Source organism: Triturus cristatus, chromosome 2_1 (genome assembly GCF_964204655.1).
Source record: "Triturus cristatus chromosome 2_1, aTriCri1.1, whole genome shotgun sequence".
NCBI classification, from domain to species: Eukaryota; Metazoa; Chordata; class Amphibia; order Caudata; family Salamandridae; genus Triturus; species Triturus cristatus.
In genome coordinates, this window is record NC_140581.1 from 269,506,197 (window position 1) to 269,525,720 (window position 19,524).

The window sequence follows — 19,524 nt, forward strand, 5'->3', positions numbered from 1 at the left end:
GGTGTCATGCTTCATCATCGGCCGTCCTCGCCCTCTAAAAACATGTTTTACACCTGACGACAGGGAAAGCGCACCTAAACGAAGGTTTGACTACAGGGGCTTTCCCCTTACTCCCCCTCCCATGAAGCACATAGGGTGAAGACTGGGGGTACTAAAGACCCCCAGTTAGTGGAGAGGGACAAAGGTCACCCCACCGTTGGCTCTCTAAACATATTGTTGGTAAGAGTGGAGCCCTGTATAAAATACATTAAGGTCCTGATGAATGCCATGTACCACTGTTGACACTAGGCAGAAACATGTTGACCCAACTCTACACGGCGAGGGGTTAATAACCTTCCCCATTTCACCGCTCACCTGTTTTTAAACACCATACAGTCACATAGTTCATTAAAATTAATTGAGGTAACTGTAATGGCTTTTAATTTCACTCACTCAATTTGGGCCCCCACTTAGAAGTGCATCCCTGTCGTCAGGTGTATGCCCGTCCTCTATCAAACCAAGTTTTTAAGAGGGCGAGGACGGCCGATGATGAAGCATGACACCAGGTGGTGTGTGAGGCCAGTCCTAAACTTTTTGTGAGATGTCTGCACTCACATACACATAACACTCCTGAGCACCATTTAGGTCATTCTGATGGGAGCGGCCCTATTTGTGTATAACGTCACCTCAGGAACTTCCCAAGTTTTACATGGTCTTGTAAATTTAAGGAAGCACCAAAATCCATGGGTGTTGTGTAGAAACACCCACCGCAACGTCCATGGAATGCCACCTGAGCGCAGAGTAAGGCTAAGCAGCTATTTGTGCCATTCAAAGCCACGCAAAGTGGCTTTGCGTGACCCCATGGATATAATTTTTTAGTTTGCTGTGCTGAAGCGTCACAAAAAGTGACGCTCCGGCGACGCAAGGGGCTCATAAATATGCCCCAAAGTTTCTCCCTCCTCACCCACCCCCTTGACACAGCACATAGCAGGTTTACACATATAATCTTTGCCAATTACTTTTAAGATTTTATCCTTTCATTCTTAGAGAGAGATGTCTGTTATCTCTCAAGCGGGATCGAGAAATACTGTATAAGAAAATCCTTGCTTGGATATGGACCATCTTTTCTTTCCGTCAATACTGAGGACCAGTTGTTTAACTGCACAGATCTGAAAGTAGGCGAACATGGTATTGGGGTTGCTGCCTATTTCAGGCTAATCTGTAGGAACTCCTTGTGCTCTTGCAATTGCTTTGTCTATCTAATTTTACTCCACCCAGTTGTTCACCCATATTTTCCATCAATAGTTCGGCAATACCGGTTGTCGTATCTACCACTCCAGCCTCAGTACCTTCCGGCAACTAGATTATCCTTATGTTGGAACATCTGATCTATTCTTGAGGTCCTCACATTTGCAAGTTAAGATATCGATCTGAAAGTCAGAGCTGGCTGCTGTTGCTTTTGTTTGCTTTTCTAATCAGGACACTCTAATAACGAACGCCTTGTGGTTTTCCATGAATGCCCCCAGCTGTACATCTAAGGCATCCACTATTTATGCCAGTGCTTCCATTTTGGGACATTGTTCTACTTTCATCTTTTTACTGACTTTAATTTCTATCAGGAGACTTTTAAACTTGGACTTAGTGTAGACAGTACTGCTGTTGGCAGTTGGAATAATCTGCCTTCACAGTGGCCTGGACTTTGTAGAGTATACTTACCCAACCAAGGCTTGCGCTTTATAATTGAGAGATGGATTAAGTCTGATATATCTATTAGAACAAAGAACTGGTATATCTTGAACACAATTTACTCTTAAGCCTTCAGAATACATAGCATATGTTGAAACTGATCAGGGATAGTCGGCCCTGTGAATTCTTTTTATAGGTATGCTGTTGATTGCCTAAGGGAATTATCTTCTTGTCTTAAAGGGGATCTGAGAGGTGATGTCCCTTTAGACACCAGCCTTTCTAGATAAGCTTTAGGGTATCTTCCCTCCTTTGCTCTTGTACTTGCAATTGCTTTTTTATTTAATTCCCCTCCCTAATTTGCAGTAATCTCTGGTGCTACCGCAACCTATGTAGTGAGTTGCATTGATTAAGAATGATGTACGAAAACTCTGAAAGATTTCTGCAAGATATCTGCATCTTGTCTACTCAGAAAAGGATTTTTTTACCTGTTACTCATTCCTTTCTTCTCAGTATTCAACAAGATAATGTGCCTTCCTGTACAGTCTCTTATGTCAAAGGCTTCCTAGGTCAAATCCATGCTATTTGGGGAGACTGAATGGATGTTTTTAATGTGTCCTCCTGGTAGATTAATAATGTGTTCCAGTTGGCCCCTGACGTCCTCCTCCCACTCTGGCTCCATTCAGAGCTACATGATATGCCCTAAGGCCTTTAGCTAGTAATTTACAGATCATCTCTTTTTTTGATTTTGCATACACAATATAAATTTGAGAAACAAGACATAAGTAGAAACACAAAAGCTGGAGCAGGAGCAACATGCTCAAACGACTGTTGATATTTTTAGTTATGTCTCTTACTTCAACCAGAGTTTGAGCTAGTTTTACCCACTTGTACTTCCAAATTTCTAATAGTATATGTCTAAATAAGCCTGCATTGCCAATGCTAGGTAAGGAGATTCTGCTTAATCAGTTACTTAGTAAATCAGATTTAGTTGTATCTCCTCCTCAGTGCCACCAGTCTCAGAACATGCCTGTGTAATTCTTTAATAAGATAGTTAATTAATATACTCTTCCTTCAGTTCTATTGTCCTTTACCATTGTAAAGTGTTTAAAAAGTGATTTTATTGACTTGCAAGCGCTTTGTCGCAGCTCACCTCCTTCTTCCATGTCCTTTGGTACTTTGTTTCATGCTGCTTAGTTGCAGTTTCAATGGATGGAGTGCCTGGCAATAACAATGTATCCACATACAAAGAAAAGCACAATAAAATGCATACTGCTCCCCGCATAAGCACACTGAGAGAATAAAGTAGGGGAGAAGAAATTCACCACCACATTCTCAAAAGCTAACTCCACCCTCTCCTTCCTGCTCTGTCGGGCTGTCCATGATCTTTCCTTGATGCCCTGAGAGTTGCAGGGCATGCTGCTGTGGATGGGGGTCCTCCACCCCACAGCTCTGCTGCATGGACTTGTTCCTGGTTTGCTTCCTTATCTGTTGTACCGCCCAAGAGTTTCTTCCACGTCCTGCTCAGGAAAGCAGGACACGTAGCAAGGCAGCCAGCAGGACAGTGCAGACCCCAGCCGGCCACTGTGCACTCCCAATAGCCCTACCTTGAGGCGGCCGGCTTGCAGGGGGAGACAGCGTTTACAACACAGTCATTACATTGCAATTCCTTTACAACGCGGCTGTTACAACGACCGTGTTGTTAGAATGCGATGCCTTTACAACACAAATCATTAGATCGACTTGCTGTAGGGGGCACTCTAACATAAGGAATAGTATGATTTACTATTCCAACATCTTCCCTACTGTTGCGCAGGCTGGAGTTGGAATAGTAAATTATACTATTCCTAAATCCAGCGTGCCCCCTAGAGGAAGTCGATAGTAAATTATAATTTTCCTAAATCCAGCGTGCCCCCTAGAGGCAGTCGATCTAATGACTTGCGTTGTAAAGGTATCCTGTTCTAACATCGCGTTGTAAAGGAACGCGATGTAATAGCATGCGATGTAACATGCTATATTTGCTTGCAGGTACAGTCGCCTGCGGTCCTCTCCCTAGGGCCTGAATTGAGGATGTTATTGGCATCTTCTTTCTTCTCCCCAAACTTCCAAGATTCCTCTAGGAAGGATTCCTAGGATTAAGAGAAGCCCAAACCAAGATGACTACTTTGCTATTGTTTTTCTTTAGGATATTCTCAATCTGTTATGGCCACACCTCTTATTGGGGTAATTTCCTGTTTTAGGGGTATCAAGGGGTAAGATTCCTCTTCCTCCTTGCATCACAGCATTTCTTCTCTTCTGTTTGTGTGTCTCTGTGCTCCTGCCTACTCCTAGATCCCTGTCTTCCTTGTCCAGGGGTTTCAGTAATGTTCTTAGCTGCCTTCTCAAGTCTCCTGCATTTCTCTTTATGCCACCTTGTCATCCTGGAGCCATGTTAACATCGTTGGAGGTTTTTTGCCTTCAGACTTTTTCCTCCCTTGGGGCTACTTTTGGAAGGCACTATCTGCGTAGGCGCTTTAAGTGTCAGCTGCATCATGGCTACTGGAAGGGGTTGTGCTTACCTCTTGCAGACCAACACTGTCAAGAACTGGGCTACAAGGTCTTTCCGCTGTGCTAAGCATAGAGTTAAATGTTTTCCTCCTGAGAGACCTGACAGTATCCCCCTTTCTCGCACAAGGTAAGCACCATGTAGTGCTGCTGCTGCTGTGGTGAGTGTCAGCCACTTTCAAAGCTCCAGCTTACGATTCAGAGTTTCACCCCATCAGAGCTCAAATGGGGTCTTCCCGTCGACTTCACAGAAAAATACAGACATGTTACTGAAGATGGAAACCAGACTAATTGGTATCGGGCCCCATTTTCATTACTCCTCAAGTTGTAAGAGGTAGATTTGGGTATGTAGGGGTTAGGTAGCGCTTTGCAACCCAGCTTCATTCCTGGCCACCGATGTACTCGTGACAATTGTGTTTGGAAACACCATTCCACGTGTAATTGAGTGGAGCAGAACTACTCCCAATGCATTTTTAATTCTCATTTTTGTTTCTCCCATCCCATTTTCATGGTGTTCCTACCTCTAAACACTTTACCATATAGTCTATTATACAAAGGGACTGTCTTAGAGTTGGGTGCCTATTGAAAGAGCCATTACCTCCCCAGCAGGAGAGATGTCTTGCTGGAGGATTCTCAATAAATGCGGCCCAAAGTCAATCAACTGGTATTATGTTTTCCATATTTTTCTACGCTTGCAAAGTCCACAAGTGTATTTCCTTATAAAAATGTGAAACCCCTGGAGCCCGAGTAGAGCTCTTGTGAGGAACATGGTATTTCACTTTGGCACCAGAAAGATAACATTGAACAGTTTCCTGATTAGCAGTGTCCCATCTGATATTATCTTTGTGAAACAAATCATGACAACAACTATACCCCTGATTGATCCTACAATGAACTTGAATTTATTTCTGCTGTCTTGCACAGGATAATTAAAAATAAAAATAGTAAATGTGGCATCTTTGAATTGATCGTATAGGGCACCCTAAGGTTCGGCTTATGGTTACCCATGGTGGAATGAACAGTTTGATGGAATCCATTTACCACGGCGTTCCTGTCTTGGGGATTCCCCTCTTTGGAGATCAGTTTGACAATATGGTTCGAGCCATGGAAAAAAAAATTGCCATTGCAATTCCTGCTGAGCAGCTTACCATGAAGAGATTTGCGATGTCAATGAAGCAGGTCATAGAAGATCCAAGGTATGTCAAATGTGTTACAAATTGTAGTGCTCAGACTTACATTGCTATTTGATAATTCAGTATGCATTCAACAGTTTGTCCACCCAAAACAAATAATAGTAGATAATATAATTTATCAGTAATAAATTCATATCTTTACTCAAGCCAGCGATATATAGCTCATTTAGAACGGATGCAGGAGATATTGCCTTTATTTCAATCATTTTGACACAGATTACTAGGAATATTACCTAGCTGAGATGAATTTGTAGATGAGCATAAATGTGGGTGTGAGCTTGGAAATTACTTTTTGGGGATTGTCTATCCTGACCACACCTTTTTCATCTTCCTGGGCCCTGAACAAACACAGATATACCAACTTACCATTCACAATGGAGAAAACAGGCATGGTGTGTATCACAAAACTCCTGTGAACTTACACAGAGGGATTTCATATAAGGTTTACAACATTAACTGACAGAGACAGGTGTTCAAATGAGTTCAATTCACCCTTTCTCTTGTGAGAGCACACAAACAAATGCGAAGTAGCATTTTATGTGGTTTTATTAGAAATCATTCAAGTGGAGAGTATAGAAAACAAATTACACAGATAGTGAAAGCATTGTGATGATTGTAAATCAACACAGAGTAAATTACATACAAGCATACAACATATTGAGATCTCTTAACTCCCTTCCTGCTGAGTCCTGGCTCATAATCATTTGCACTGAAAGGTCTGTCAACGTGATGGGTCCATCATATTTGTTGCATATCTGAAACATGACACAATGCAGTTAATTGCCTACAAGGACACACTTTGTTTATGGGCATCCTGTGCGTTTCCTGTCTGAAACCTTGGTGTGCAAATAACAAGCTCCCTAGATGTGTCTATGACTAGGTGCTTTGAAGATCTCTCAAGTTTCAATATTTATTGCCCAGAGGTGGTTGGCACTTCCCAGGGAACAAGGTGCCACCCTGCTTTTAATATATACACATAAAAGGTGCCAAGTGACTCTTTAAAAGGGTTCTATTTAGGAGAGAAAAAACGTAAGGGTAAAAGATCTTCCTTGGCAATCTCAGTGATTCTTGAATTGAGATGACGGAAGATGCAAGTGTTAAAAAGCAAGCCAGCAAGATCCTTAGGTGACATCTATGTATAATGAAAAGTTATTACAAAGCAAGTAGGTGTTACTCACTTACTGGGAAAAGTATGTGTTGAGACAAACTGCTTTTAAGGATAGTTTGTTATTAGACTGTGCTAAAACCAGTAGGCAGGCATTTTGTTTCATGGAACCTTGCAGATTCCTGTAGTAAGCAAGGGTTTTGGTGCTGGTGACCCACCAAAATAAACCACAGAGACAGATGATGTGCACGATGATAATCCTTCTAAGACTCTAACAGTAGGGATGTTGCATTGTTATGATAACTGTACTTTGTACATATTTGTATCTTTATTAGGGTATACCGATGGTTGCCTTGGTTTATGATCCAACATAGTAGGTCCAAGTTGCTTATGGAGACAAGCCAATAATAGAGTTTATAGTCTTTATTGTTTAGAATTAAAGGTTGTGATAAAGGAAATAGGCATTTAAGAGTAGATTGTGATTACTCTGTACCAAAGCTTACAGATAGATATTTTGTTACATGGAATCTCACATTTTGATACTGGCAAAGCATGGGTATAGAAGATTTGTACTGTCAGAATCTTTGTTGTTGACTTTTAGGACAGATAGTATTTTGCTTTGCCATATCTAATTTTGCATACTATTAATTTTATGATATGCTTAATGGTTCCCTTGTTGGAAAACTTATGCTCAGTACAGAAGACCTCATTTGGTTATGGTGATAAGCAATTGATGCAGCTGCAGGTCTAATTGGTTCACTAGGAAAATATTTATGTTACTATATGTCTGATCTGTTTATTATAAAAGGTATGATAAACACATTAGGCTTGACATATTGATTGTGAAAAGCATATGTTAAAGGCAGCTAGCATTTGCTATTGTTTGGATTGGGTGGATTGTTACTTCTCTGTATTAAAGCCTATAGACAGGCATTCTGTTATTCAAAACATCAGATTAACTTTGTAGGGAATGATTTTGGTGTTGGTTACTGCCTCTGACAAACTGTAGGAGAAGATTTGCACTGTAATTATTCTTGCTGGAATCTCTTCTTAGTTGTCTGCCAGGATCTCATAATGCAAAAATCATTTAATGCTAAATACATCCATATATATATACATAGCGATATTTAGAGGGCCTTTGCATCCACTCTGTTCTGCCACTAGTCTGTCTGAGTTTCATTTACATTCTTACTTCCATCCGTGATAGTGAACTGCATAGGGTAGTGGTTCAGTCTGCATCAGTCATTGTCTCTTTTGCTCTGTGAATGATTGCATTTTCTTATCGTGTGTGCACATCCACCTGAAAATAAGGCGTGCTTCAGTAGCTGTGCTGGTTGGCCAGTCCTTTAGTTTTTGATTTTCTCCTTTAAGGTTAACCTTTCAATTATTTGCTTCTCCCCATTTTATTTTAATGTTTCTCAAGAGGATATTATAGCTATCTAAGCTGTGCTAAAAGGTTGCTTTCTTTTTCTTATGTTTGACTGTTTATTGCTTTTTAATGAAGAACAGACAGGTACTTATATACTGTGAAGAGTTTACATATCAGTTCACATATGTGCAGAGGAAAACAATGCTTGTAATACCAATATCCATACATATTAGGATGTCAAAATGGTTTCGTTATATTAAGTCCAGGGGTGTCGTGGATCATAACAAGCAGGTAAGGAAATATGCACATGTGCCCTGAGGATGCAGGTCGTAAGGCGTACACATTGAGACCTGCACATCGGACAGCATCCAATATGAGCCCTGTGCATTCGTAGTTGGTGTGCATAACAGTGGTGGTGTACTATTGACAACAGTGGGAACCCAAGGGAGTGGGGAATAATGGAAAATTGGGGGGGAGGGGGTTGTGGGGAGGACAAAAACTGGGGTGTTACTCTGTCCCTGAATAGGCCCAGGATACATACCTCCCATATGTATCAGATTGTGCGTCCTGTACATGTGGATAGTTGTGTTTGGACACGCCGCCAATATGTTCTGAGAGTTGGGCAAGCCCATAGCATATGAAGGAGGTCACCATCCAGAAGGTGACATCTGGGGCAGTGGTTGTCCGCACGATTGGAGTATGTATTTATCTTGGCTGGGGTTATGGAGGCCCTCTGAGTAATGTAGTATTGGATAAGGTGGAAACGGGCATTCCTAGGGACATGAACTGAACTTTCCACTCTGGCTGCCTATTCCTTGTCCATATATGGGTGATTTAAGTCAGTTTCTGAGTGTTGGGGCTTGGGCTAGAGGCTGCTTCCACTGCTGGGAGATCGCTGCTGTGGCCCTTCCCCACCCCCGGTCAGGATAGTTGCGGCTGTTGGGTGTGCTGGGGAGAGTTTGAACGCCCCCCCCCCCCCCTGTGAGGCACGCGATAACACAGAAGTGAGCACTGGGGTCGGTACTGAAGCACATTGTACAAGCCCATGGAGAGGTGACAATATCAGGGGCTGCGACCCTGGAACTTGGAGCGACGTGTCCAGAAACGCCCTAAATTGAGACCCGACTGCAGTGGGCCTGGCAATATCAAGTTATGCTGGGCTGGTGGTGAGGCCGAACTAAGGGACTCAATGTAGTCCGCCTAAGGCGAGCAGCTGGAAAATCCAGTAAAGGCCCACCACGAGGCAGTGTCTGGGTGACTCGGTGAAGTTAAACTCCAACCCTCTCGTAAAAAGCAGCAAACAGGACGCTTAGAGGTACAGCAGGGGCCCTGCTCTAGAGTGCACAAAGTGCATAGGCTTTTACCCTGGGCACTCGCCCTGCAAGTCTCTCACCACCTGATCGCTGTAGCTCTGCTGTTCCTGCGGCCGGGCTTGGCTACGCCACCCCCCCCCCCCGCTCAACTTCGACGGACCGGCCCGAGGACCACACCATCCAGGGTCCCCTGGGGCACGACGTCAGCGCCACGCCCGCCAGGAGGTGCCTAAAGGTACTCCTGGTCCCTCGCCCCGTGAGGTCGAGCGCGGGACGTGCTGGGAGAAGCCCGGGACAAGGGCGCGGCCGTCCGAGGCCGGAGGAGGCCGGGCTGGGCCACCCTATTTTCTCGTGCAATTTATCGCCCTTGGAGCAGGTCTGTGTAATTCCAATTCAGTTTTTATATCTGTCCTCATCCTTGCCGTAGGGCTGTGCTTCTGTTAAAGCAGTCTCACAATGAACAAATGGAAAACGGCCAGGAGGGTGGTCGGTACTCTGGACACTTTCCTAAAAAGAGCGGAATCTGTTTTAATCCATGAGATAGAGGCCACCGAACGAAGACTTTCTTTAGACCCCAGGGTTTTAGGGGGGGGGGGGGTCACAGCCTTGCACACTCTTAAATGTCTCCCGGTCAACTTCTGAACTGGCTGCTTCCAATGATTGCCTGCGGCCCAGGACACCTAGCTCAGTCACATTTAGTCCTGAGCACCACCCGCTCCCCCCTCCAAGTACTTCGTGCACCCCCGCCGGCGTTACCACCAGAGGGATGAAAGTGGTAGGGAAAATTAACAAAATGCCACAGAAAAAAGTAAGGAAGGGGCGCAGCACTACAAAACCAAAACCCCTTATGCCATCTACCGCTACGAAAGGGGTATTCGTGTTTGGTAGCTCAAGCGCAGTACCCCCTCCACCCATTGATAACTCCTCCAAAGTATCTACCGACTTTAACCACTTTTTGAGTAGAAGCGACTTTTCTTCTGTCCTAAAGGAGCAACTAGCTGTCTTTTTTGAGCCGCTCACCAAAAGATTGGACTCTGTCGACACCAGGCTAGCAAGGATTGAGGACGTTTTGGCAAGCCTATCGCATGAGGACCAGGCTCTCTCCCCCAAGGTTGTCTCTACCAGTAGCACTCTAGCTCTGGTGGGGGACATTCATAAGGACCAGCGCGGTAACATGGTTCAAGCAAAAATACACAAGGCTGGGGCTGACTCTGTTGGAAGCATAAGAACCGTCCAGCTAAGTGGGCCCAGCAATGTCGAAACAACCTCCAACCAAAGGTCATCAGCGTTTAAGAGCCCCCTGAGGTCGAACAATAACATCAACCCTGGTTGCCAAGTGAGGCATCCCTTCCTTCATCTGCCCCCTGAAGCATCCCCTTACACAGTCATCTTGGCGAACGTTCCCACTCTCCCCCAGGGCATTCAAGAACATTGGTCTTCCCTCAAAAATAAGGCCCTACATTACTTGAATAAAATAACAAATCTTGGGGATGACCTATTTGAGGAATTTAAAATGGCCAGACAGATCGAATGGGTTGGGCAATCTGCCAAATTTTTAAAAGGAGATTGTGTAGTCCTAAGCTTTAGGTCCCCAGGCCTCGTTCGGCATATTTTAGAGGCAGCTAGTTTTAAACCTGTAAATGGGGCCTCTATTGCCATACTCCCCCTTTGTTTCTTTTATCAACAGCATCCGTCCCAGGGCCACTGGGATGCCCACATAGCAAGACGTAACCATCTTAGGCCCGATTTTTCTATCCAGCTTAATAATCGCTTCAATGTTCTTTCACCACTTGAAGAAATAGATTGACAGTGGGTGGGAACCAAGGGGAGAGCATTGACAGACGTATTTGGGATTGGAGGGGTTTTATCTAACACCAGCCACCCTAGCCCAGCAGATCCTTTGGTCCAGACCTCTGTTACCACCATTGCCAACACAGCCGCATCGATCCTGGACTGCTGCTCTACGATCCTAGTAGCTGCCACTGAGCCCCTGCCTTCCTCACAGGATGTATCCATGCTCATTTCCTCGTGGAATATAGCGGGCCTGGAATCCAAAGTTGGGTCAGCTGATTGGGCATCCTTTATCAACGGTGTAGACATCTGGGCATTTCAAGAAACCTGGTCTGTGGATAACGTATTCCATGTCGGTTACTTAAATTTCTCGAAACCGGCATATAAGGGCTTAAGGGGGAGGCCGGCAGGAGGTCTATAATGTTGGGTCAGGCAAAAGGAGGGGATAACTGTGGATAAGATACCTCTCGTCAATCCCGACATCTTAGCCATAAGAGTAAGATCTTCAGGAGGACTCGATCTACTCCTGTATAACATTTACGTCAGAGGGCAACAGGGGGGCAGGTGTTCTCCGGTTATAGCACCCCTTGAGTCCCTTTTAGTCGAGGGCGTCCATAATACCAACTTGATTATATCCGATGATTTCAACACATGCTTTGAGCCGCTGGACTTTGACGATGGCAGGCTTAGTAAGGAGGTGGATGTTCTCTGGGGTGTGCCACAATTGGATCTCCAACCCATTAAAAAATGGACTGAGGCAGCTCTCCAGGTTAAAGGGCTGTGTCTGGAATGGGGTCTCAGGGCTGTCAATGGCAGGACGAAGTCTGACGCAATGGGGGAGGCAACCTTCGACAACAGGCGCCATAAAAGTAGGAAAGTATATCCCCGTACCGAAAGTGACCATAACCCCCTGGTGCTCACACTAAATGGTCTGAGTTTTGGCCCTATAGTAACTACAGATTTGGTCAGTTGCCCTAACCACGTAATATTGGGTAACGACTTGAGAAGGGTCCGCTGGGACAAGGTGGCACTTGATGATAAGAACATGCTAGAAATCCGGGCACTAGTCTCAGGCTCTCTAGAGGAAATAAATGACTGTGGTTCACAGGAGATTCTCAAAGTCAAATTGCCTATAATCCACAAAGAGCTTTTTTGTAGTCTGAAAGGGTTCTTTTTAAATTCTAAGCCGATAAGAGCGAAATGTAAGTCAGAACCCATTTCATGGTATAACGACAGCTGTAGGTCCTCCCACAAAGCCCTTGTGAAAGCTATCAAATCCAGGAACCATTCTACTATCCAACAGTCTAGGGCACATTACAAATCCACCCAAAGAGATGCAAAAAGGGACTGGGACGAAGAACGATGGAAGGATCTGTTGTCCGCTTGCAAAGGAAGGAATATGACTCGGTTCTGGGACTTAATAAAATGGGGGAATGGGCAAAGGCTGCTTACCCCTATCAACAATGTGGACCAACTTCATTGGGTTGCCTTTTTCGAAGCCCAATATCACCAGGGTACGGAGTGTGAAACGACTGCTCCGGTTATAAGTGTCGACTCTCCACTGACGGTTAGTGCCAATGAGGTTGAGGTGGTCCTAAGTAACATTCCAAGTGGTAAGGCTCCAGGGCCTGATTGTATCCCCCCAGATCTTTTTAAACAGAATAGTGACTTGTGGGTTCCCTACATCACAACACTGATCAATTCACTGGCGCGGGGCACACCATTTCCAACTTCTTGGTCCGGGGCGGAAATCATCCCGATCTACAAGAAGGGGGATCATTCCGCTCCGGCCAACTATAGGCCCATTAGCCTTATCGACGCACTCCAAAAAATTACTGCTCGGGTCCTTCTGGGCAGGATCCAAAGCTGGATGACTAAAGAGAACATCTTATCTTCCTTGCAAGTAGGCTTCCGGGCTCATTTGGGGACACTAGACCAAGTTTTCAGATTTGTTATGCTCTACTGGAAGGAGGTCCTTTTAGGTAAGGGCCTGATATTCGCAGCATTCGTAGATCTGAAATCTGCGTTTGACCTTGTTCCTAGAGCCAAATTGGGGTACGTCCTGTTGGGACTAGAGTTACCCAAGGAATTGGTGGATTTTGTGGTTAAACTCCACAATTCCAACTATGCCCAGGTTCGGTGGGGGAAACCAGGTGAAGTCACCGAGAAGTTCAGTGTTGGGAAGGGTGTTCGCCAGGGGTGTGTTCTGGCCCCAACCCTCTTTTCTCTCTTCATCAATGGGGTGGTGCAGTATTTTGATAATTTTCCAACAGACGCGCCCATGTTGGCAGGCCAAAGGATACCTTTGCTTATGTTCGCCGATGACACCCTGATTCTCTCAAAAACAAGGCAGGGCCTTCAGTTGGCACTGTCCCGTTTTGAGTAGTTTTGTGGCGATCATGAGCTGGTTGTCAATGTGGGAAAAACTAAATTTATGGTACTCCACGGGGCAAGGCCTGTTTCTGGAAGAGTTTTCATGAGCGGGAAGCTCTTGGAACAGGCCAACGTATTTGCTTACCTGGGTATCACCCTAGGTGCAAGGCTGAGCTGGTTACCCCATGTGAAGCTACTTGCATTGAAACATTCCCAGCTAGCAGGGGCCTTGATAAAAGAACACAGGCTCTCTCAGACCAAGCCAATAGCCCCAGTTGTTAAATTATACACCTTGAAAATCATCCCGGCTATACTCTACGGCGCCGAGATCTGGGGTTGCAGTAATCTAATAGACCTAACAAAGGCCCAAAACAAGTTCCTGTATGGTGGGCCTCCCCAGTTCGACCCCCCGCACCCCCCTCCTTCTTGATTTAGGCTGTAATACAATCGGGGATATCCCCCAGTTTAGAATGCTGGCCTTCTGGAGAAGGCTCTGGACAGTACCAGAATTAATCCCTTTTGCCAAAGCTTTAGCTGAAATAAGGGGTCTGGATCGCTCAAATAAGATCTCATGGCTATCCAGAATCAAAGCCTTACTTACGGAGATGGGGATGAGGGATTTATGGGTGTCTCCAGAGTCGGCTGTTTTTCCATCAAAAGTTTTATTCAGAGCAGCCTACTGGGATTTAATTAATTGCAGGAGGCATGCTAGCACAGGAGGCTCTTCATTGTCAAGAGCTTTTCTGGATTTTAAAGACAACCCCCAGCTGGAAGGTTACTGGGACCTTATCACCAAACCCAGAGACCGTAGGTTGTTCCACCAGTTTCGAGTAGAAACCCTCCCGTTAAGGAAGTTCACTCGCAACTGGTCAACCGGTAAGGGTGATAGGTGTCCATTTTGCCCTGAATCCGTTGAAACCATTGACCACCTACTATACGTTTGCCCTGCTTACCGTTTACCTAGAAGCGTGTGGCTTAAACCCCTATGCAGAAATCTGGGCATGAACTCGGCAATGACCGCCAAAAGACTACTGAAAAGCGGGGGCAATGCCATTATAATAACAGGGGTTGCTAAGTTTCTGAGCTGGTCCTGGGCTATTCGTGAAAAAGTTGGTGGGTTATGATCATTAGTTAAGGTAATTTTTAGGGATGAATTGTAATGAGTTAAGCAGCCGTATGTACACATGTAAAGTGTTTTCGATTGAAATATTTAGTACTGTTTTTAAAAGTTATTTTACTTCTCTCTTTGTAAATTTGGATGTGCCTTTTTATTCTTTTATATCTGTCTTTTAAGATGAATAATCGAAATAAAGACTTTTTTGAAATTGAAAATTGAATTGAGTGTTGTCGCAGGGATGTGAGTGAGATTGGCGTGTGCTGGCCCAATGATCTGCAAACCTTTAGCTTAGCTTAGGTAAACTTTATTTCAGCAGTGAAACACAGCCATAAAAGCACATTACAAAGATAAAATTAATTATTAAAAACACATCTCATGATCACCTTAATAAAATAATTCTCATAAAAACTTATAAAATAAATATAACCAGTAACAACACAATCAAACCCCCCCCCCCCCCACCAAACAGGTTAAAAGGAAAACCTGCCAAAGGACACTGTGCCCCATAATCATTGAATAAACAAGCAGGATTAAGCACTTAAAACAACATCTTTTTTCTCCTGGCAATATCACCCTTTAAGAAGGAAAAAATAGGGCCACACAATGTAGGGGAATTTAGCCCTTGCAGATAAAGTAAAGCCTCAGCACATCTTCTGATACTACATGCTCGAATTAGGGGTATTAAAAATTTCTTCGAGACTACCAAATAGTATTTACAAACGAAAATAAGATGAAGCAAACTCAGGGGTGAGAACTTGTCTCAGGGACAAATTTACACTTTATTGGGTTCAAACTGGCCCAAAGGAAAACTCAAATGCCACCTTATAATTCCAAGTCTAAATCTAGTTAATAGAACTCTGCCCCAGGTGGAATCCACCCAAGACCGGTATGGCTCTATTTTGGGGGTAGTCAGTAGAGTCCCATACTCCCTAACTGATCTTTTGGCTAATTCCTCAGCCTCTTTAACCCACATTTTCCTGGAAAGAAAGGCTTTCTTTACCCAGGTGGTATCAGCCTTGGTTATAGCGGAGAGGGAAGGAAAGAGTTCTGGTCTCCCCAAGATGATCAATTCCTGCTTAACATAGTACAACCAAGGTATAGCCAGACCTCTCTCGCAAGCTTGACATTCAGAGATCACCTTCCTATTACAACCTGTGTGGGAATTAGCCCATATGTTACACCATAACAACAAGGGTGCCAGTTTAACACAATTCTCAACATATTCAACCACCAACTCCTGATGAACAACATATATAGCGTAAGCAGGAGGTAAACCTAAGATACATCACAATACCCTATTTACTTCTGTCTGCAGAGCAAGGCTGTTAGAAAGCCCCAAGTACAAGCCCCGTAAGTAAGGATCGGTTAACACTTGTGCCTAAAAACTTCCAAAAGAGGAGCCACAGGTCTGCAAACCATTTAGTGAGATGCCTCTCCGTCCCAAGAACGTGCAGGTATTGAATAGTTAGATGTGTCAGTTGTTCTCATGACATATCTCCATATGTGGCCCGAGTGCTGTGATCAGTGAGGTGTGTAGGAGAAACTGGCCTGGTGGTATTCTGTCCTTCTCTACTAGTGTGTAATAAGGAGTCAATGTACTGTTTTGATAGAGGTCTCCCAGCGTTTGTAGGCCAGCCTCAAGCCAGGTGGAAAGTTCAGTGGATGAGGTGATGATGCCACACCTGATCGTTCCTAGCAATGGGAATGCGGGAGCGTATTGGATAGTGGCACGTGTAATAAATAGGCTGCGCCAAAAGCATTTATAGGCGACCGCCAGCAGCAGAGGTTCTGATGGTCATCCACGAGCACAGGGATGAAAAGGTCAGAGCACCGCAGACAGGGACCACAGCGGTGAGAGTGTTGAAGTTGCAAGGCGAGGTAGGATTGCTCCATATTTGGTACAGCAAGTCCCCGTCTGTCTGTAGGCATGCACATCTTAGCGAGTGCCACCCTACAGGGAGACTTACTCTAAATAAATTCTCGCATTGTTCTCTCGAATGAGCGAAAGAGGAGGGGTGAGGATTTATAGTGGCAGGTAGGTGAAGAAGTAGAGTAGGCGGGGCAAAGCCACAATTTTGAGCAAGGCAATGCAGCTAATGAGAGACAATGGGAGTGTGTGCCAGAACGTCATTTGGATCTGAGGGCAGTGATTGCTTTCACCAGATTGCCATCCAGTTGGATCTGTTGGCTGATGAGATAATCTGACCCCTAAATATCGAAAAGTGTCTGGCTACCACACCACATGGATGTCATTGAGGACAAAGGTAGGATCAGGGTGTGAGAGGGTAAACAGGAAGAGGCAGGACTTGGCCCAGTTAACCCGTAGACCTGAAAGCATGGCGAAGTCAGCAAGGGTTTTAGCTAGCATGCAAGGTGCCACCCTAATGTCTCGGAGAAACACTAGAAGATCATCGGCATATAAGGAGATCATGTGCATCCTGTCCCCCATCGGAATACCCCAATCTGGTCCAACCGCTCGAATGGCCATTGCAAGTGGCTCAATTGCTAGGGAGAAGAGCAGTGGGGAAAGCGGGCAGCCTTGTCTGGTGCCCCTATTTATTGGAATTGGGTCAGAGATATAGGAGCCGGTCTTGACTCTAGCAGATGGGGTGGTATATAGTAGCTAGATGAGCCGGATGATTCTTGCCCTAATGCCATATCGCGGTAGAATGTCAAACGAGAAACCCCACTCGAGCGAATCAAAGGCCTTCTCGAGGTCTAGTACCAGACATCCTGAGTGGGGCCAATGCTGCACTGCATATGTGCAGATGAGGATAAACCGGTGCAGATTGACGAGGTGTTATGAGCTGGTAAAAATCCGTTCTGGTCATGTTGGACCAGAGCGGGAACTAGGCGCGCCAAGCGAGCTGCCAGAATTTTGGCCAATATTTTATAGTTTGTGTTAAGTAAAAACAACAGTCTATAGGATCCAAGGGCAGTCGGGTTTGTGTCAGGTTTTGGTAAGGAATTGATTAGGACTTCTTGCAGGGAATAGTGGAGGGACGAGGCCAAAAATGAGGCTTCATACAGGGCAAGTAGTTGAGGAGCCAATACAGGAGCGTAGGCTTTATAGTATTCAGCCGGCAAACAGTCCGGACCCGGGGATTTGCCGGTGGCTAGGGACCTGATAGCTTTGCGTATTTCATAGAGTCTGATAGGTCATCAGGCTCTATAAGCTGATCAGGGGTAATGGTGGGGATCCTGAGTGTGTAAAAAAAGGCTTCAAAGCGGTCCGGAACAGTGACTGCAGTTGAGTTATAGAGGGAGGCGTAGTGTTTCGTCAGTTCCGAATGTATTTTGTGTTGGATATGCAGAAGGTTTTCTGCAGAGGATTGTAGTGAAATAATAGTGTGCTGTTGTTGTTCCTGGCATACCAGCCATGCCAATAGCTGGTTAGATCAGTCCGTGGCTGCGTGCGTGCAGGAGGAGCTTGCAGTATAATTAAGGCATCTAAGTCGTTCCAGCAGAGCAGTGTGTTCTTGCCATGCCTCTGCAAGTCGACAGGCTTATGTTGGGTCAGTCACTGAACGTACCTCCAAATGTAGGAGTTTATTCTCAATATGAATGATGTTCCCATCTAGCAGTTTGCGCATGTTCCATGTGAGCCCAAGGCAGTGCCCCCTAATATTTACTTAAGCGTCCCATTCATTCCCTTTGTCTGTAGCAGTGTTGGCGTGGAGATCAAAGTAGTCTGTTATGGCAGTGCCCAGAGAGGTACAGAAGGGCGGGTCTTCCAGTGCTACAGGCTGCAGATGCCAGGTGGGTATGGTAGGCATGGTAATGCCCCATGCCAGTGGTAACATTTGGGGGTTATCATCTGAGTGCGCACGCCCCAGGTAGCACAACAATCCCACTATTTGATCTAGACAGACATTTAGGGTGTGTGGTGAGGAACAGAAGGAGTATATGTGTGTGTTGGGGTTTGCTGATGTGTCAGATATCTACACCTGCCAGTGAAGCAACCAGTTGATTAGTGCTTAGGCGTTAGAGGTTCGTGTCATATGGGATAGAGGAGGGAAAGACCGGTCCAAGGCCATGTCCAGTACGGAGTTAAAGTCTCCCCCTAGGAGCCATGACTTCCCACTCCACCTTGAAAACTTGCTAGACAGTGTGTGTAAGCACAGAGCCTGGTCAGTGTTGGGAACATGTATCATTCCCAGCAGATGGCAGCAGCCATCTAGTCGGCTGTAGATTAATGCATATTGACCTTCTACATCTGTCTCTGTCTCATCTGCTGCAAATAGAATCCCTGGGTGCACCCAAATCAGCACCCATCTGTCATAGGAAAAGTGGTCAGTGGCACATACTTGCCCCTCCAGCATTGGTGAAGCTTGCGGGATTCAACCAATGTCAAATGTTTCTCCTGTAATAGCGCCATATAAATGGACCTGCATTTAAGGTAGGAGTATACAACTGAGCAATGCAAGGGTGTGTGCATTCCCCTCACATTCCAGGTAATAATGTTAGTACGTGACATGAGATTATTCAATTGGCGTTCTGCCCGTGACTGTGTTTCGCTATACGGAGGCCCGTATGATATATAGTAGTGGTGGTACGAAAGGGAGGCAAGGGGGAATGTATTCCCTGGGCAGTTCATGTAAAATGGGGAAAAAGGGGAAATACGAACCGGAAATATTATTAGAGCAAAGGGCCAACAGGTGTCCACCCAAACTATCAACTGGTTAGTGGCCTCCATCGGCTGCAGTGACTGCCCACCAAGGTTGTAAGGGGGGATGGTGAGATAGGGGGTCCGGTGCCCCGTGTGTCAAAGTACGTATATGCCAGTTATGAAGGTAAATACACATGGATGAGCAAAGCTTAGCCCTGCATGGACCCCAGCACCGCAAGGCAAGTATTGGGCCCGGGGGATCAGGTCCATGACAGCTGGGGGCTAAAGAGGTTAGTACATGCACAAACAATACTTCTGGAATGAAGGAAGGAGGAACAGTTCAAGGCACATGCATGACAACAAGTAGTGTATCTTATCAAGACGTCAGCTGTTTGGGGAGTCACCTCTGGTGGTGCCACTAACTCTGCATCTGAGGCCATGTGGCATA

The 19,524-nt window shown here is 45.2% G+C and overlaps 1 protein-coding gene across 1 annotated transcript in view; it reads left to right on the forward strand.

Moving 5' to 3' along the window:
* LOC146864082 (UDP-glycosyltransferase 3A1-like) overlaps window positions 1–19,524 on the forward strand; it is a 423,888-nt gene that overhangs the window by 340,701 nt on the left and 63,663 nt on the right. The window contains exon 6 of the mRNA XM_085631023.1: window positions 5,183–5,402. Within this exon, the coding sequence (XP_085487149.1) occupies window positions 5,183–5,402 (220 nt within the window). The remainder of the gene's footprint in view (window positions 1–5,182; window positions 5,403–19,524) is intronic.